This window comes from Rhinoraja longicauda, chromosome 35 (assembly GCF_053455715.1).
Source record: "Rhinoraja longicauda isolate Sanriku21f chromosome 35, sRhiLon1.1, whole genome shotgun sequence".
Classification (NCBI taxonomy): domain Eukaryota; kingdom Metazoa; phylum Chordata; class Chondrichthyes; order Rajiformes; family Arhynchobatidae; genus Rhinoraja; species Rhinoraja longicauda.
Window position 1 is genome coordinate 18,036,165 of NC_135987.1, and position 21,148 is coordinate 18,057,312.

General features: G+C 44.9%; 1 protein-coding gene across 3 annotated transcripts in view; it reads right to left on the minus strand.

Annotated features, from left to right (window-relative positions):
• Positions 1 to 21,148, minus strand: part of LOC144609998 (calcium-activated potassium channel subunit alpha-1) — a 594,620-nt gene that overhangs the window by 165,452 nt on the left and 408,020 nt on the right. For all 3 annotated transcript variants that reach the window (XM_078428430.1, XM_078428427.1, XM_078428428.1), the window contains exons 12-14: positions 19,684 to 19,766; positions 13,579 to 13,648; positions 10,530 to 10,685 (exon numbers count right to left, since the gene is read on the minus strand). In XM_078428430.1, the coding sequence (XP_078284556.1) occupies positions 10,530 to 10,685; positions 13,579 to 13,648; positions 19,684 to 19,766 (309 nt within the window). The remainder of the gene's footprint in view (positions 1 to 10,529; positions 10,686 to 13,578; positions 13,649 to 19,683; positions 19,767 to 21,148) is intronic.

A 21,148-nucleotide genomic window follows, 5' to 3' on the forward strand; every position in this document is an offset into this window, starting at 1 on the left:
AACAAACGAACAAACAAGAGTTTTAGTATATAGATGAGGAGAGGGGTGTACTCAGCTCATTGGGGGCACTGTATAATCAATGTTCAACCTAGTGACTCCTTGACAAGTGGGATAGTAGGTATTGGTGGTTCATAAGTGATAGGAGCAGAATTAGGCCATTCGGCCCATCAAATCTGCTCCATCATTCAATTATGGCTGAACTGTCTCTCACTCCTAATTCCATTCTCCTGCCTTCTACCCACAGCCCGACATCTGTACGAATCAAGAATCTATCTATCTCTGCCTTAAAAATATCCATTATTCTTATTATTTATATTATTCTTATACTTTTCTTATTATTTAGCTTATGGACAGTATAAAATCAGTCCATTCGGCCCAACCAGACCCTGCTGATTTTATGTTCCATTCCAGTCTCCAACTGCCTTCCTTCATCTAAAGTTACCAATGTGATTCTCTGTTGCCTTCTCCCTCACATCTTTTTCCACCAGCCCCTCAAATGCATCTCGAGTCATTCACTTTCCCATGGTTTTGGTGAAGACATTTGTGCCAAAACCCCCACTGGACATCACGTTCACTGTCTTACATTGACAGGCTCCAGTTACGCACTCTTCCAATTCCAATGAAGAATCTCAGGTCTGAGACACTAACTCTGTTTCTCTTTCCACAGATAAAGAATCAACTTCAGCGTTTCCAACATTTTCTGTTTTTATTTCAGATTTCCAGCATCTGCACCCTCTCCAACAGGAGATCTCATCATTTTTAAAGCCCTCCATCAGAGTACTCACCAGCCTTGGTTTCCTCAAGAGAAGAGTGACCCACTAGCACTCAACTAGATCCCATTGGTTCACTTGGAGTAATGCAACACCCCATTCCCCCAACCAGTTATTGCCATCAGTTCAACCACAACACTGAGCAACAGGTTTGAATCCAATCGGGCCCACATCTTTGTTAAACCCTTCTTGTAACCGCCAATTAGTAATGGCTAAGCTGCCAGCAAAAACCTAACTGTGCAAAATGCCAAGGACCAAGGGGAAATGTTGCAGCTGTTAATTGAGAACACTTGTGTCACTCTTGGAATAAATTGAAATGAGATTTTATAGCAAATCAAAATAATGTGAGCATTTTTTGCTCAACTGCAACAAGGCCTAATAAGTAACATCAACAACATTTGAGAATCTGCACTACATAAACCCCCAGATTAGTTTCCTTCCTGAAGAGGAAACAGCTTCAGGAACACATAGTCACATGGTTACTGCACATCAGATCAAACAACCTCTCCCTAACAGGAACCCAGTCTGTCGTTGGAACTGATCGGGTTTTCTCCAGGAAGCTCCAGTTTCCTTCCACACTCCAAAGACGTACAGGTTCATGGGCTAATTGGCTTGGTTTAATTGTAAAGTTGGACCTAGTGTGTGTAGGATAGCGTTAGTGCGCAGGGATCGCTGGTCAGCACAGACTGGGTGGGCCGAAGGGCCTGTTTCCACACTGTAGCTCTAAATTAAACTAAACAGGCAACATTCTGGCCAATGGAGTGAAGATTTAATAGACAATAGGTGCAGGAGTAGGCCATTCGGCCCTTCGAGCCAGCACCACCATTCAATGTGATCATGGCTGATCATTCTCAATCAGTACCCCGTTCCTCCCTTCTCCCCATACCCCCTGACTCCGCTATCCTTAAGAGCTCTATCTAGCTCTCTCTTTAACAGACAAATCATTAAAATGCGGGGAATCCAATATTCAGGCAGGGTACGTGTAGGTTTGAGCTGTGACTGGAAAAGAAAGAGAGCTTCCAGTAACTGAGAATGAAAGGACAGCAGGGGGAATGAGATTTGCATCTATGCCAGCAAATTAAATGTTGATTTTGTATCTCGGTCCATGACTTTCACATGAAGCGGAGGGAGTTCTCTCCATTAAAATGAAATAAGGACAAACTGGGAGAAAGAAAATGTGAAGTCTGTGTGTCTTTGTGAAATCATGAGGAAAAAGAATGAACAACACATGTGGGGGGATGAACTGGTGTCTTGGGAGCCACAGCTAGTCAGGAAGAGATGCCAGATTAATCGTAATTTATGATGTTGATGTTTGAGGTTGTAACTGAGGCATTCGGCAGTAAATCAATCAGCTGTGGAACGGAATAAAAGTCAGCAGCTTTAGACGCAACTGCAGCAGTAGAACCGTGCGGCTGAAATGAAAGCAAGGCCTTCAAAAGTCCCAACCACGAGTTCGGGCAAAAACACCTTCGGCTTTTCTGACACATAACTTCTCCTCAGATTGGTTAGATTTATGAGCAGATTAATGTGCTGCAGAAAAAGAACTGCTTGAACTTAATCCAAATATACTGCAGAGCTTTTAATAATTTGCACGTGTTTTCTGAAGTTGACTTGTATAAGCAATGGCTAAACATTCCTTTACACAGGGACCCGACTTTGTTCCTAAGGCTGGTTTAATGCAAAATTATATCTGGGGATGTATGAAAGTGTTTCAAGGTGCGTACATAATTTAGTGATTTGTCAGTGTGTTTCTGGCACTTTATCAGCGCTGTGTTTAATATGCGCCATTTATTTTCAGACTTAATTTTGAAAGATGAAATCAGCACTTGGACTTAGAAATGCTCCATAAACTCCCTTCACACCAAATTCTTGAGTGACAACAAGGAACCAAGTGATTGATCATTTTCAGGTTTTCTTAACCCTCGAATGAGATTTTGATTAAAACAAATCATTTTTCATCAACGGATCACCAGGTGATTAGTTATTTCAGCAGAACATGAGTAAACAAACAGCAGCTGTGATTAATAAAGGCGATGGATGGGATCCAACGCTTTAATTCCCAGACAGGTTTGCCATTGCTACAGCCAATAGAGGAAGTTTTATTATTCCCCTAATCCCTAAAAGCTTTGGCTTGAACAACTGGGCCTGTTAAAAGCCGAGGCCCAGGAGACTGTGATGCCGATTAAAAGCCAGCGGACAACAGTAAATTATCAAATACACTTTGGAAAAAAATATAAAGTCTATTCTCAACTTGGTGACAGGTATGATGTATGTATGTTTTGAAATGATGTGAAACCTTACCTAAACTAATTACTTCATTCATGTTAACAAAGCACTCCCAGAGTCTGATAATTAACTGATTCATGCCCAGCGTCCCGCGGTGTTGAAGTTTTAGAAGCAAGGTGTTCCTCCAATAACACAAAAGTTAACACACACGTAACAACTTGTTTAGGTACAACGCAAGTGACAAGTGTTACATCATTGGGGATTGATGTGCAGAAAATTTTGAGTTACCAAAAATTTCTGGGCACGTTGCTGGCAGAGGAGGGAGAAGGAAGAGAAACCACATATCCCTACAGGTGTGCAGGTCATTCTGGTCATATCTGACCTTCCAGCTCACAGTTCAGCCCACCATGAATATGTGGATCGGTACCGTGCACAACTTGGTTCTCTCCCACATCCCAAGGAGCTGCAGGCTGGGCACATTGCTACAGGCGACACAAGGAATGTCAAGCCTTCAACCATCCATTTTTTTTTACCCTAAACCTACCTGCACTCATTTGATTCTCCATTCACTTCCATCAAGTATCCACTAGATTCCACCCCTCACTCTGTTGGAAGCCTATCTGGTCATAGGGGGAATGTGCAAACCAGGAAGCGATTTACAGCGGTCAATTATCCTACCAACTCTCAAGTTTTCAGATGTGGGAGGAAATTAGATTTTTTGGAACCAAATGCAGGCAAGTGTGACCAGCCCAGAATGCCAACTTGGTTGGCATTGACAAGTTGGGGCAAACGGCTTGTTTCCATGTTGTATATGTCTATGCCTCTATTCTATGTCTGGTCCATAGGGAGCACGTGCAAACTCCACCCAGGCAGCACCAGAGGTCAGGATGGATCCTTGAGTCCTGGAGCTAAAAAGTAGCTCTACTAGCTGCCCTACTGTGCCATTGAGTGGTCCAGGCTCCACTAACGTTGCAATCCCCCCTGCATCTATCTCCTATCATACCACAGAGAGACTCCATAGAAGCATAATCACCCTCTAAACTGCCCCATAAACCTAGTTAATCTGGTCTCACCCCATAAGATGCTCCTTGTGTCCTGGACATCTCTCCCACCACCTTATCTGGAACAACATTTTTGCCTTTTCTAATCTGTTTCCCAGTTCTGAGAAAGTGTTTGTGATCTGAAACATGACCTGATCTTTCTCTTCTGCCTGGACCATCTATGATGAAGCCTACTAGCCACTTTACAAGGGCTATCACAATCGGCATCTGCACCAATGCTCCATCAAATTCTCGGTGATCAAAAGCAGATCTCACATAGATGCAAACCATTATGAGTGCCTTTGATAAAGTGTCATTGCCTAGAGAACCATAACACCAAGCTGCAGTTAATGAAGGAAAAGTGCTGGAGTAACTGAGGCCGCATCTCGAGAGGACATGGATGGGCAAAGTTTCAGGTCTGGAGCTTGAGGGACGGTCCCGACCTGAAAATCGCACATCCACGTCCTAAACAGATGCTGCCTGACCTGCTGTGTTACTCCAGCTATTTGTATTCGACTTAAGATTCCAGCATCTGATGTTCCTTGCGTCTCCACAGTAAATCAAACTAAGAAATGCAAGCAAGCGACAGAGCCAAATAGTTGTACTTTGTGGTAAGAAGTGTGAATGTTTCACTGATCGGGTCATTCAATGGAAAGGTTAAAAAAAAATCAGGACTTGCTTTGGATGAGGCCCAACTTCATCCTTTAACATCCAGATTGTTAAGGATTAAGCACAGTCCATTCAGCCCAGTGACTGTATACGGGGGTGCAAATCCCCGAATCTCTCATTATTCTGGCTGCGGTCTTCCCAGAATGGAATGGGATGGAATCCTTAAGGGATTGGAAAGGCTAGATGCAGGAAGAATGTTCCCAATATTGGGGGAGTCCAGAACCAGGGGTCACAGTTTAAGAATAAGGGATAGGCTGTTTAGGATTGAGATGAGGAAAAACGTTTTTCACCCAGAGAGTTGTGAATCAGTGGAATTCTCTGCCACAAAAGGCAGTGGAGGCCAATTCAGTGGATGCCTTCAAGAGAGAGTTCGATATAGCTCTCAGGGCTAATGGAATCAAGGGATATGGGGGGAAAGCAGGAACAGGGTACTGATTCTGGATGATCAGCCATGATCATATTGAATGGCGGTGCTGGCTCGAAGGGCTGAATGGCCTACTACTGCACCTATTTTCTATGTTTCAATAATTTGCAATGTAACTGCCCAAGTTATGGTAGAACAGGTACCGGTGAATGATTGCAATGCAGTCCTGATCCTTGGCCCCTGGTTCTGGAGCCACAGCCACAGAGGCATAAGAAAGTCCTCTACAAGAGCACTATAGATGTACCATCTCTGGAGAACATGAATAGGCAACGTTTCGGGTCGGGAATGAGGTCTGAAAAAGGGTCCAGATCTGAAAAGTCATCTACTCCAGAGATGCTGCCTGACCCACGCAGTTAATCCAGCACTTTGTGTTTTGCTCAAGATTCTAGCATCTGGTGTTCCTTGTGTCTCTATGGAAGAACTATGGGAGGACAACATCAAAAAGTGACTTACTACAGCCCTCTACAGGACAATTAAATACTCCCAACAAATGTCGGCTTCATCAATGACCTGACAATGAAAAAATATTTTTAAAAGTCAACCTCACAAGTTATATATTTACCAAGGACAAAATGCAACAGGATATAATGAAAAATCCAAAACATTTTTAGGGTAAATGCAAATTAGAGGAACAGCATTTCATATTTCGCTTGGGCAGCTTACAACCCAGTGATATGGATATTGATTTCTCTAACTTCAAGTAACCCTGCATTCCCTCTCTCTCCATCATTCCCCCACCCAAGTCACACCAGCTTTCAGTCTCACCTAACAAACAGTTAACAATGGCCTGTTTCCTTTATCATTGTTACTTTTTTTGCATATCTTTCATTCATTTGTTCTATATATCCCTACATCATCGTCTATGTCTCTTGTTTCCCTTTCCCGTGACTTTTAGTTTGATGTAAGGGTCTCAACCCGAAACGTAGCCCATTCCTTCTCTCCAGAGATGCTGCCTGTCCCGCTGAGTTACTCCAGCATTTTGTGTCTATCTCCGGTTTAAACCAACATCTGCAGTTCCTTCCTGCACATTTTATTTTCCAGGGTACGGGGCATTCTTTAAATCCATATCCCTTTCTAATTTAGAACGTGACACATATATGCAGCTTGAGTATCCCAGACCAATCTGTTACAAAAAAAAAGTAATCATGTTACTAAAAAAATCTCGATCATGTTACATAGTTGAGTGTGCACCACATCAGTCAGAGTCATAACGAGAAACACAAAAATCTTTTACAGGCGCTTTGTTGCAGATGAAATCATTAATTCTACTGTTGACGGGTGTTTGGACATGAATGGTAAATTGCCGCAGAATACTTCAGTCAAACAATGGATTTCTTCGGTAACATTTGGAGGTCAGTGCAGCTCTTCAAAATGCCTTTACAATAGCAATTACCATAAACAGGAGGTGTGCCCCGACTGTAAAAAATTAACCCCACTGCCCAGTTGCATGCCAATTGTTGAAACGCTTTCATTGTACATAAGGTCATAAGTGATAGGAGCAGAATTAGGCATAGAAACATAGAAGAAAGGTGCAGGAGTAGGCCATTCGGCCCTTCAAGCCTGCACTGCCATTCAATATGATCATGGCTGATCATCCAGCCATTTGGCCCATCAAGTCTGTTCCATTCACAGTCAATTCAATCATGGCTGATCTATCTCTCCTTCCCAACCCCATTCTCCTGCCTTCTCCCCATCACTCCTGACACCCATACTAACCGTGTACCTACTACAGCAGGACAACCCATGAAGAAAGATTCAACCCTGCAACACATTCTCCTCCCAACCTTGGTAACAGTGAATTCAGAGGCAGTATGTTCATGCTGCTCATTACTGATGCTTAGACCCTCTTTGATGTGACATTTAGTTCGTTTTTTTTGTTGCTATTTGGTATCTTTTAGTGAAAGTGAATTTATTAATTATTTGGGTAATCCAAAGTGGCAAGGCATCTCAATGTTTGGATTTTGGAATGGCCTAATTCTGCTCCTATCACTTATGACCTTTAGATGGTTTGGATTTTGTAGAAACAAGGAGCTGCAGATTCTGGTTGATCCACAAAATGCTGGAGTAACTCAGTAGGTCAGGCAACATCTCTGGAGAACATGGATTGGTGACATTTCGGGTCGAGACCCTTCTTCAGACTGATTGTAGGAGAGGGGAGAGAAGAAAGTTGGAAATGAGGAGAGATGTACAAGGCTATGATGGGCTTAAATACGGGAAACAGAAAGAAGCTGTTCCCTTTAATTTATGGTAAAGGACCAGAGGCACATTGTTAAGGTTCTGGATGAGCGATGCAGGGAAGATGCATGGAGCAACATTTTATGTGGCAAATGACGGTGATTTAGAACTCTCTGTCTGGAAGATTAGTGGAAACAGAGCCAGTGACTGATCTCACATTGAGATTGATTTGCACTTGAGAGAAATAAACTTGTTGAGGCACAGAGAGAGAGACAGACTGTGATACAAGAGCTGGCATGGACTCAATGGGCCAAATAGCTTCCCTTCTGTCCCATATGTAGGTTAATGTAGGTATGTAGGTTAATTGGCTGGGTAAATGTAAAAATTGTCCCTAGTGGGTGTAGGATAGTGTTAATGTACGGGGATCGCTGGGCGGCACGGACTTGGTGGGCCGAAAAGGCCTGTTTCCGGCTGTATGTGTATGATGATGATGATGCTGATATGGCTCTATACGGATCCCAGCATGAAAACCCCAGTCCCTCTTTTCATCAGCTTAGTAGGAATTTGCATATGGAAGAAATAAGTTGGGTTAAAGAGGTATGTAGAGTACGTGCAAGGGTTGATGCCCTTTGGAGAAAACACTTGCGTTCAAATTTCATCTAATTCTAAATCCAATTTGCTTAACACATGGTACATCAAACACAATTTGAAATGTTTTGAAGATCTGCATTTTAACCCAACAATCCATGATGTTCAGATGCATTGGTTCTGAGAAAGTAGACAGGCGTAATTATTCTGGCTCGAGTCTGACAGGCAAATCCTGCTGAAATTATTAGTCATTGTTTAGTAAGAATTAAAAATATATATATATATAAATGTATGCTGAACTTTAAGATGTATACTGGAGTTAAAGTCTTTTTCATTTTCTGCCAAATGCTAAATAAAATTAAAAGGTTCCATATGAATATTGTGGTAACTGGAAGAATAAATCAGACAATTCTGGTTTGTGTTTGGGTTAAAATGAATAATACAGCAGGCAGTCAAAATGAATCATACTGTTTAAGGTCCAGCTTAATGGGGAAAGTCTGTTGTATCTTCCCAAAATGCAAACCAAAACCTTGGTCAAGGAAGCTGCTGGCATTTTTAACTATTTGCAGGGAAGGGGACTCTAGGTTAGAAATGGTCCTGAATTCTGGAACAGTGGTGCAACTTAAACTGCCCATCCATAACACCACACAAACAACATCAGCAGGCCATAAGCAGCTGGAGCTTTTACAATGTTTCATTGCATGTGAATCCAAGGTACAGTACGCACAAGGGAAAGATTTCCGCTGGGACCCTGCAGAGTCACAAATATGTTCTTTATAAACTGGTTGATAATTTTGTTATCCATGCCTTGGTTACCTCCCGATTTAATGATCACAGTGCTCTTGCAATTGCTTTGCAGGATAACTGGATAAAGAAATAGTTGCCACTAGTGGGAGAGTCTCGGACCAAAGGTCATAGCCTCAGAATAAAAGGACGCTCCTTTAGGAAGGAGATGAGGAGGAATTTCTTTAGTCAGAGGGTGGTGAATTTGTGGAATTCATTGCCACATGAGGCTGTGGAGGCCAAGCCAATGGATATTTTTAGGGCAGAGACAGATAGATTCTTGATTAGTATGGGTGACAGGGGTTATGGGGAGAAGGCAGGATAATGGGGTTGAGAGGGAAAAATAATTGGCGGAGTAGACTTGATGGGCCAAATGGCCTAATTCTGCTCCTCTCACTTACAAACGTGAACTGATGCCGATGCCTTGCAGCATTTAAATTGTGTATAAATCCCAGCCCCCCTCTATCTCCATGCTCTCCTCCAGCCTTCCAAACTTTCCAGAACCTTGAACTCCACAAATTTTACACTGTCTTGGTTTCTGTAGCTCCATTGTACTCAGGCAATTCAACCCAATGCTCTTCCCTCTCTTCCTTTAGGACAATTCCTTATGCCTTTCGCTCCCCAGTCCAACAAGTAGATGGGTGTCACATCTTATTTGGTAGGACCTCTATAAAGAGCAGTGGAACATCTTTGCGACATTAATCCCACCATGTGCATGCAGGCTGCAGTTAGACATCCCAGAGCGAGGAACAGTTCCCCCACAGGGAGGCACAATTGTTGTCGGGAGGTTAAAGACTTTGTAATCATTCCTGCCCACAGTTTTGGACGAATGTGAACCATTTGCTGGGCTTCCTCCAACATTCACCACATGCCTGCAAACAGCACGCATCATAGCCAATCTGCGGAGCATCCGAGACACTAATGGCACAGAAGGAAAATGTTTTGGTTCATGTGCTTAGGCCAGCCTGAACTGAGAGTTGGGCGAACGCACTTCCCAGCTCCTGCCCTGGAGTCTCAAAGGCAGAGTTTCCCAAATCCTCACCCAACACTTTGTTCAAGAGATAGGGCTTTCTTTCTCCACCATACCCATTGGCTTATCCGACCCTTTCCCCAATATCTTCACTGCTTGTTTTCTCTTTATCCAAGGTAGGGGTATTTCTAACTTCAGACAGCCCCTGCATTCCCTCTCCATCCCCTTCCCCTTCCCAGTTCTCCCACTAGACTTCCTGTCTCCGACTACATTCTATCTTTGTCCCGCTGCCTCCCCTGACATCAGTCTGAAGAAGGGTCTCGACCCGAAACGTCGCCCATTCCTTCTCTCCCGAGATGCTGCCTGAGCCGCTGAGATGCTCCAGCATTTTGTGTCTACCTAGGGGTACCCAGAACTCCATGTTTAAGTTATTCTATCATGTCTCTTATTCGAGACATGAAAGAGGAAAATGGTCCAACTATATACCTGGTGGGCTGGTAACTAACATAAAATCTAAGAGAAGGCCACCAGATTTGTTTTTGAAACCCAAGCTCTATTGCACAAAGTAAGATCAGCAGCAAATAGACAATAGACAATAGACAATAGGTGCAGGAGTAGGCCACTCGGCCCCTCGAGCCAGCACCGCCATTCAATGTGATCATGGCTGATCATTCTCAATCAGTACCCCGTTCCTGCTTTCTCCCCATACTCCCTGACTCCGCTATCGTTAAGAGCTCTATCTAGCTCTCTCTTGAATGTATTCAGAGAATTGGCCTCCACTGCCCTCTGAGGCAGAGAATTTTTAACGCTCTCCTTCAAGATAAATGTAGTGACAAGCCGGGTGAATGTTTTGTCAGGATTAATGTGAAGAGACAGTACAATACCTTGATGAACGACCTCATGGAGAAGAGGTTGGCCAGCATTGTGGAGAGGCCTGGAGCCAGGCAGCTTTGAGCTATAAAACCCAGCTTCAGCTCAGCCAGGCAGATTGCATCATCGCCCTCCCTCCAGTTCCAGCTGGGTATATTCAGCAGATGGGCCTGAGAGCAAAGCAAAGAATAAAAAAAGTTACCGACTGAATTGCCCTTGCTGGGGTGTGGATATTTTTTAACAGTTCTTGTCCACTGTGGCGGAGGCTTCACACAATGGTGGCTCCAGTTCCTCTGCGAGTTCACCATTGAAGGGATGACATTGTGTGGACATCTGTCGCCCGTTCAGTGCAGGCACCCCTGGGGTCTTCTCCTCACCTTTCCAACTATCGCCACGATAACACTTTTGTTTTATTTTTACATTGTTCGCACAGGTGCGCCAGTGTGGCATTTCTGTCTGGCAGCGAACTTCAAGAACGACAAGCAGCTGGACTGCTTCCAGCGGCTGGCACTGGTGACAGGCTCGATACACAACAGTTCTGTTTGCCTCTTTGCCAGCCCTGTGTCTGGGCTGTCAGCACTGTGATTTGTTGCCTGACATTGTGCAGGTGTTTCTCCATCGGTTTGAAGAACCCGCAACATGCAGACATTTAAACAAAAATAACATGCAGCCTAACGTAAGGAGAGGGGGTGGTGAATCTGTGGAATCTATGGAAAAAATGTCCATTGCCACAGAAGTCTGTGGAGGCCGTCAATGGACATTTTTAAGGCAGAGATAGACAGGATTCTTGATATGTACGGGTGTCTTGGGTTCTGGGGAGAAGGCAGGAGAATGGGGTTAGGAGGGGAAGATAGATCAGCCATAATTGAATATCAGAGTAGACTTAGAAACATAGAAACATTGAAAATAGGTGCAGGAGGAGGCCATTTGGCCCTTTGGGCCTTGATGGGCCAAATGGCCTAATTCTGCTCCTATCACGTATGAACTTATGAAAATAGGCAGCTGGACTGAAGATAGACATAAAATAATGCAATAACAGCGGGACAGGCAGCATCTCTGGAGAAAAGGAATAGGTGACGTTTCGGGTCGAGACCCTTCTTCAGACTGAGAGTCTGGGGAGAGGGAAACTACAGGTATGAAAAGGTACAGAACAAGTCAGATTTGTCTCCGATGACCCAGGAAAGGTGGAGCCCACAATGGTCCATTGTTGACTGTGGAAGAGGTGAAAACGAAGGAATTCTAATCTTTGCTCAAAGTACACCTTCAGTAAAGTCACACCAGATTTGATGTTTTCGATTGAATTGATGCATAGATACAGCACGTATGCAGTCCCTTCGGCCCATCAAGTCCATGCCGACCATCGTTCACACTAGCTCTACGTTATCCTACTTTTGCATCTACTCGCTCCAAACTACGACCAATATACAAAGGCCAAATAACCTGCAAACCTGGAATATGAGAGGCCCCTATTCCACTCGTGATTTTATACAACTCTATAAGATCGCCCCTCATCCTCCTGTGCTCCATAGATGAGTCCCAGTCTGCTCACTCTCTGCCTATGGCTCAGACCCTTCGAGTCCACATCCTTACATTCCACCACGCTGTGCGTTTCTCCTAGTCTCAGTTTCCACCAACACGGCAAAAATATCGTGTTTCAATTTATTTTTTCACCATTGTGCTGAGGAAACCCAGTGGCATTGAGAATGAAGGAACGTGCGCAGGAGTGTCCTCTGGCAGTTTGCAGCTTGGACCAGAGTCAGGATGTGGTTAGTGAACCTCCATATTGGCACGGCCCTTCATATCGAATAGCTCCTGTCTCAAACCCATGTGCCGTGCTGTTAGGATAAAGGGATAATATGAAGCTGCCCATGTATATGGAGCGTGTCATTTTTCAGAAAAACATTTCCTCTCGCCTCTCCACTTCTCCCTGGAATTTAGTACTGGGGCACCTGGAAAGCACCACTCCCAAGGCAGTATCCTTGGATGTTTCTTGGAGACTTGGACTCAAGGCCTAACCCCAGTTAGATTCCCATCACAATCCAACTCTCCAGCATCTAAGTTATAGTCAGGACACAGAGGCCATTCTAGTGAAGAGTCTCCCACAGTGTTGTTCGAAGGGTCACCCTAGGGTATGGCGTCGGTGATTTTGAATGACTGAAAGTATATTTCCAAGATAGGATGGATTATAACTAGAACGGAAATCTATAAGTTGTGATTGTTCCTGGACCTACTATTTCATCTTTCCAGTTGAAATGGTTTAGACTCAGATAAATACGCCATGAACCAACATTGTTTTAATTTAGTTTAGAGATACACGCTGTGGAAACAGGCCCTTCGGCCCACCAAGTCCATGCCAACCAACAATCCCTGTACACTAATTCTATCCTACACACAATTTACAGAAGGCAAACCTAAAAACCTGCACGTCTTTGGAGCAAACAAAATGAAAACAATGACAACAGGAATACAACAGATGTTGGAAATCTGAAATAAAAGTGCTGGGAATGCTCAGCAGGTCAGGCAGTACCGGAGGTAATGCTTCAGGTTGAAAACATTTCAACTGATGAAGGGTTTTCAACACAAATCGATGGCTATTTCTATTTCCTGTTCATCCCATTTAGTAGGACTTGGTAGGATTTAGTAGGATGCAAAGGTTCCTCTGCCTTGGTGATTCAAGAATTCGTCCAGATACATCTTTGGTGTTGTGAGAATACTTGTTTCCAACGCTTTCAAGGGCAGTGTATTCAAGATTGTGTCCACACTCTGTCAATTTTTATTCCTCAAATTCCTCTAAACCTCTCACTCTTCATCATAAACTCAAACCTTCGGGTTTTAAACTTCCCTTTTCCACAGAGATTCAATGCCGTGAAACCGTTGGAATCACTAAGGCGAAGAAACTTATAGATCTGTGCCAAGTTCGACTAAATGGGATGTGCAGAGATGGGACATAATGGTCGGCATGGGGAGTTTCAGTGTTGTATAGGATTTGTGGAACATTTTAAGAGGAAAATTGCACAACACGAGTAAAATCCAAACATTCATGAAAAGTTAACTCACACCTACCTTGTTATGATACTGTAACATCTGTGTTATAATTCTTATCTTTGGATTATAATTTTTGATGGATATTACCCTGAAACAAATGGAGGAAAATGGTCAGTCAGCAAGCTTTCTTTCTCTTTTTAAGGTTAAGCCCTTGACGAAAATTAGTTTCAAAAGAAAACAAGATCATATTGACAGCTGACGTCCACACCACAAACTGAGAAATACTGGGAATGTAGACGCCAAATGCTGGAGCAACTCAGCGGGAGGGGCAGCATCTCTGGAGAGAGGAATGGGTGACGTTTCAGGTCGAGACCCTTCTTCAGACCGGGATACTGGGATTGTTACCCAGTGCAACAAACAAAATGTTGGAGGGACGCTCTGGGTGAAAAGGTATGGCCGATGTTTCCGATTCAAACATTGCATCAAGTCCTGTGTTAGTGTTTTGACCACTGGAGAGCACACAGAGCTTCACCTGTCCAGACTGCTGACCTCCTCCCGAGCTGCCAGCTAACTACCCTGGAACATTCACATCGCAAAATCCAAAGTCCCTCGCTTCTGAGATTCCTTAGCCCCCACCCCTGTCCTGGTGGGTGTTCCATGAGCACTGGTGCAAGGTGCAACTCCACACCCTGACACTGGCACCTATGTAACCCATCACAACGTGGGCGGTGATATTTGATTTGCTAATTTATACCTGCAAGGTTCCTATCTTCTGATGACACCATCTTGTAGGTAGACCCTACAGACATGGATAGAGTGAGGAACTAGCTGAGAGTGAATGATACCAGTGGACAGTGCATGACACCCACAGACAGTGCGTGACACCGACAGATAGTGTGTGACACCCACGGACAGTGCGTGACACCCACGGACAGTGCGTGACACCCACGGACAGTGCGTGACACCCACGGACTGTGCCCCGTAGCAGAAGCGTCCACGTCGCGGGGCTGGAAACTGGATGTGTCCTGAGCTAATTCTGCTGCCACCATCATCCATTATACAAGTGACGGCTCACATTGATTGTCGCTGGAGGCTTGCGCCCTTTTCAGGACGGACGATGGCAATGATGTAATATTTGAAACATGGATGATGGACACAAAAGAAGCCCCGGTGTCTGTGGGTGTCACGCACTGTCCGTGGGTGTCACGCACTGTCCGTGGTGTCATGCACTGTCCGTGGGTGTCACGCATGTCCGTGGGTGTCACGCACTGTCCGTGGGTGTCACGCACTGTCCGTGGGTGTCACGCACTGTCCACTGGTATCAGTTCCTCACTCTATCCATGTCTGCGGTTCCATAACCTGCCAGTGATTCCAGGCACTCTGCCCCTCCCTGTCCACTGCTCTGTCAAAGTGTCACTAGACCACATGTGCCAGACCAGTGTGTAATTCTACACCGGTCCCTGCTGCACAGTTCCGCTCAAATGTACTGAATTTAACTCAAGTTATTGACAACAAACATCCAGTGGCCTTTCACAGTCGGGGGTAGAGATCGTGAAGCGAGATTGAAGCACACAGTGTCTCACAGTGTTCCACCCGAGAGAACAATCCACCATTGTTCTCTTCAAATCTGTCTAGCTACGTCCACAACAACAATAAGGGCTTTAAAGCACGGAACATGTGGAAGCAATTAAAAGTATTGCTTCCAACAAACCAATCCCTCCTCTAGACATCTCTGGCAACGATAATAGATGAAATGTAATTAAAAGGGTGTGCAGGAAAAGTAAAACAGGGTAGTGTAAGGACGGACGGATCCCATCAGATGATTTAAGTTCCATCTATCTTCTGTCTTCGTCATTGTGGATGGACTCTGCTGCCTTGTCAGCTCTCCCTCATGGAACTGACCCTTGTCTCACTCAACAGGCACAGGTACAAGGGAGGAACATTTAGTTTATTGACACGTGTACTGAGGTTGCATGCTAACCAGTCAGCGTAAAGTCCCTCGGCCGCGGGACTTAGCAGCGCACGGTACGGCCGCGGGACCTTCCATCGCCCGGCTCGGCCACGGGACGTTTCAGCGCCCGGTACGGCTCGGCCGCGGGGACTTCCATCCCCTTGCGGGGACTGTGCGGGTCGGTCGGGGACGAGCTGTCCGTCCGTGGGCGTGGGGAAGAGAGTGGAAGTTTTGTTGCCTCCATCACAGTGAGGGGGTGTTTGGAGTCATTGTGATGGACGTTTGTGTTGGGGTCATGTGCCTTGTGTTCTTTTTTTTGTGTGACTGCTATGTAATTTTGTTCGGTACCTCGGTACCGAATGACAAATAAAGCTCTGTATTCTGTATTCTGTATAATACATGATTACAATCGAGCCCTTTACAGTGTGTTGATACACGATAAGGGAATAATGTTTAGTGCATGGAAAAACCAGCAGTGTCCGGTCAAGGATAGTTTGAGGGTCACCAATGAGGTGGATAGTAGTTTAGGACTGCTCTCTGGTTGTGGTAGGATGATACAGTTGCCTGATAACAACCTCAATAGACTCTAATAAATTTCCAAAACTCATATATCCATTTTGAATTGTTCATTTCATTGTGTTTTTTTCCCCAAAGGGTCCTGTAATCACTTACCTAATAAACCATACTAGACACACAATGCTGGAGTAAATCAGCGGGTCAGGCAGCATCTCGGGAGAGAAGGAATGGTGACATTTTGGGTCGAGACCCTAAACTTCACCCATTCAATAGACAATAGACAATAGGTGCAGGAGGAGGCCATTCGGCCCTTTGAGCCAGCACTGCCATTCAATGTGATCATGGCTGATCATTCTCAATCAGTACCCCGTTCCTGCCTTCTCCCCATACCCCCTGACTCCGCTATCCTTAAGAGCTCTATCTAGCTCTCTCTTGAATGCATTCAGAGAATTGGCCCCCACTGCCTTCTGAGGCAGAGAATTCCACAGATTCAAAACTCTCTGACTGAAAAAGTTTTTCCTCATCTCAGTTCTAAATGGCCTACCCCTTATTCTTAAACTGTGGCCCCTTGTTCTGACTCCCCCAACATTGGGAACATGTTTCCTGCCTCTAACGTGTCCAACCCCTTAATAATCTTATACGTTTTCGATAAGATCTCCTCTCTCCCGATTCCTTCTCTCCCGAGATGCTGCCTGACCCGCTGAACTACTCCAGCATTTTGTGTCTACCTTCGATTTAATCCATCATCTGCAGTTTTTTCCCTAATGAACCATACTAGTATTTTCCGCATTGCCGATGTCAGGCAAGACTATCTGGTGTCCCATTTTTGCTCTTCCTCCTTTCGTTAACAGCGAGCTTACATTTGAACCTTTTCTGGAATCCATGGAATGTTGAAAGATGATAACCAGTGCCTCTACAATTTCTCTCACCCTTCCCCCCCCCCCCCCCCCTCTTTATAAACCCAGGGTTACAGGTCATCTGATCCTGGAGATTTATCCACTTCCACTCCAATTAAATTCTCCAACAACTTTTTTTTCACAACTCAAAATTCTTTCAGCTCCCAATTCCTGAGCATTGTTCCCCACTATTCCACTGTGCCTCCTCTTGTGATACAAAATGTTTGTTTAATTTCTCTGACATTTCCTTCCCTGGGGACCTATGTTTGATCTTGACCTTGGGTGCAGTCAGTGTGGATTTTGTACACTCTCCCTGATATGTTTTCTCTAGTCTCATCCCAAAGGCATACTGGTAGGTTAATTGGTGACTGTAAATTACCTCTGAGTGTACGTTAATGGCTAATATAATCAAAGAGGAGTTAATGGCATGAGTGAGAGAGAATATGTTCCAGGGGTAGCGGGAAATCAAGAGAGGGGGAATGGGCCCAATGGGATTACCCCCAATCCTGGACTTGATGGGCTGAATGGCCTCTTTCAATGCAAAGTAAGAGAGAGAACAGTCTTGGTGTAGTGGGGGTGCTGTCTCCTAACATTGGGGAGAACTTGTTAGTTCCCATATTAGTTAAAATGACTTCCTTAATATATTATGGATACAAGATGTTGCAGATACTGGAATCTGGAGCAACATACAAGTTGCTGGAGGAATTCAGGCGGGTCAGGCAGCATCTGTGGAGGGAGAGGGGTGGTTGTGAATTTTATCACTGACATCCACATTCCAGATTCCACCATCACTAGTCTCTTACTGCTCCGTTTTACTGCTCCACCTTGCAGTCTCTTCGAGGCCTGCCTGCTATGAAGAAGCTTCCCTAGTCTGGAGTCCTGATGCAGGGTCTCAACCCAATGTGTTGTTTATCCTGTTGCCTCTGCAGATGCTGCTTGACCTGCTGAACTGCTTCAGCAGATGGCTTTTCGCACTTTCAAATAATCTACTACTTTGCAAAGATTTCAGAGATGAACGATGTGAGCGGCTTTTGGGCTGAGGAATTTAAGTTATTGGAAAACAGTTCAGGAACTTGGGATAGTTTTCTTTGGAAAAAGTGAGACTGTGAATTGATGTTTCCAGGTTAATTGGCAAAGTTGCTGCAGAAAGGTTGACTTTGTAAAGAATCCAAATATTAAGGATGTAAACTGAAGTTTGTAAAGTTAACAGGGAGGACGAGAGTCAGGCTTAAGTTTCATCCAGGTTTAATATGAGTCTTGGAATGGGTTCGCAAGGAAAACTACTGATGTGGAAGATGGGGCGGCATAATACATTAGCTAGTGGAGCTGTTACCTCACAGCTCCAGTGACCCGAGTTCACTCCTGACCACGAGTGCTGCCCGTACGTAGTTTGTACATTCTCCCTGTGGCAGTACGGGCCCCTCCAAGTGCTCCAATTTCCTCCCGCACTGCAAAGACCTGCAGGTTGATAGGCTAATTGGCCACTGCAACTTGCCCTTCCTGAACCGCTGAGTTACTCCAGTCTTTTGTGTCTATCTTTAATATGGGTGGCAGGAGCAAGGGGTTCCTAGTCTTCACTCTATCACAGAATTTCATAAAACTTGTTTGACAGGAATATGTTGCAGTGAACATCAGTTGTGCATCAGCATGGGCTGAATGGAGTCCAAACTCGTAAGAACATTTGGAGATATAAATTGATTGATTGGAGGATACAGCAGGGAAACAGGTGCTTCAGCCCACTGAGTCCACGCTGGCCATCGGTCACCCATTCACACTCGTTCTTCTTCTCCCTACACACCGGGCTGTAATTTACCAAGGCCAATTAACCTTTAAACCCGCATGTCTTTGGGATGTGCAAAGGGGCGGGGGGGGGTGGTGAGGGGAAATCCATGTGGTCACAGAACGAACGTGCAAACTTCTTCCATAGAAGGGTCCCAAGCAGAAACATCTCCCACCCTTTTTCTCAAGAGATGCTGCCTGACCCGTTGAGTTACTCCAGCACTTCGGTATAACCCAGCAACTGCAACTGCCTTCTTACACAATCAGTTCAAGCACTGGGTTTTATTTCAGAAGACAGTCATGCCTTCCTTTTCTATTTCTTGCAGACAGCTTGAATTAACCATTAGCCCTTATTATCACCACTTATATCATTCAATCTACTTATTCCATTGCAAACTTTCCCTTTTGTTCTCTCTTCCTGTTTCTCTGCAGCATAAAACTTGTTTGATTTCTAACGTTTCCCTGTTGCAACGGAGATCATCGACCTGAAACCTTAAACCAATTCTTGGGTCTGACATAGACTTGCAGATGGAGGCATTGGGAGTCCCCACACACAACCGGCCTCTTGTGGCCTCTGCAGACCATTTGCACTAATCCGACAGTATTCCTTTATTTGTATTCTCCCCTCATTCTCGTCAGTTCTCAAAGACTCTACCAGTCATCAGCACACATTTACACTGTCCACTTAACCTGCCGACCCGCACATCTTTGAGATGTGGGAAGAAACTGGAGCGCCTGGAGGAAACCCATGCAGTCACGGGGAGAATATGTAAACTCCACACAGACAGCGGCTGAGGTCAGGATCGAACCCGGGTCCCTGGCGCTGTGAGGCAGTGGCTCCATCAGCTGTGGGGCCTTAAAACTGAGTTGCTGAGCATTGCTAGCATTCTCTATTTTACTTTGGGTTTCCGACATCTGCAGTCTTTTGGTTTTGCACATACTGAGCCAATTTGCTCAGCCCAGCCTGGACACACTCTGGGACCTCATCCATTTGGCCCATCAGCACTCTCTTGGCAGTAATGTTCCATCCTTCATTCTTACCTCATGATGTTTGAGGCATCTTCAGCGTCGGGGTCAGGGCAGTACTTGTTCGCCAGAATTAAGCAAGCGTCTGATGACTCTATCTGAGACATGGAAAGACATGAAAAGCCCATGAAAGTCATGGATCATTGCAACACACAAGCCCCTACTGTAAACTGTCTTGCACTGGATTGAGCTGAACTGTGTTTAAACCTCAAAGTTGAACAGTAATCCAAGTTCTACACAGAATCACCACATCAAGTTTTGATTAGAAGGCACAATAAAAGGAAAATGTGAGATATAGAAGTACCCTGGCAAATGAAAATGTTCACTGGAACAACTATCTGACCACCTCCAGATTCTACTCAAAGTATCATTCATATCTAGAGAGGATATTGTGATTTTGCCATTTCGGACCGAATCCAAATCAACTCCGGAACAACAGACTCGCAACACGTAATGAGATGATAGGTTTGACACAAGGGAATAGGTGTGGGTGAGATAATAGACACAGTATACACGATGAGATGAAATTAGGGGGAATGTAACGAGGCATTCAGCTTGGGCCACATAATGGGACAATAGTCCCAGGGCACATAATGTAACAACTGGTATGGGTCACTTAATTAAACAACAGGCATGTGGGATGCAACATGACAACAGGTGTGAGGCACACAACCAAGCAATCGGCAGGGAAACATGTCGAGACAGTAGACGTGAGACATGGAAAGGCACAATAGACATTGGATACATAAAAAGTCAATGGACGTAACACTTGTTAAAGGTGTTCTTTAATAAGTCATAGAGTCTTACAGTGTGGAAACAGGCTCTTTGGCCCAAATTGTCCACATCGGCCAACATGTCCCATCTACGCTAGTCCCACCAGCTTGCGTTTGGCCCATATACATCTAAACCTGTCCTATCCAAGTACCTGTCTAAATATTTCTTAAATGTTGCGATAGTCCCTGCCTCAACTACCTCCACTGGCAGCTCGTTCCATATCCCCACCACCCTGGGAATCTGGACATCTTGTGTGTATGTTGGTGGCTTCATTCTATGGGGATCATAGCTTTCTTGAAATCTCGATTCATCTGCCACCTTCATATACGTTACATCTTTGTGATGACTGGAGTCATCAACTTCCTTCATTTGTGCACGCTAACTCTAAACTGATCAACAAATAGCTGTATCGGCGGGTCAACTGCAGATTGGCCCACTGCATTGCCAGCTAGTTGGGGTGGCTCCTGGAGTGGTGGTCAGGAACTGAATGTAACCTTTACATTCGCTCTACACCTGCGCTCGGTCCGCGTTGGCCAAACTGGTCTCCCGGTGGCCGAGCACTTCAACTCCCCCTCCCACTCCCAGTCTGACCTTTCTGTCATGGGCCTCCTCCAGTGCCATAGTGAGGCCCACTGGAAATTGGAGGAACAGCACCTCATATTTCGCCTGGGCAGCTTGCAGCTGATTAATTCAAGCTCCAGTGGTA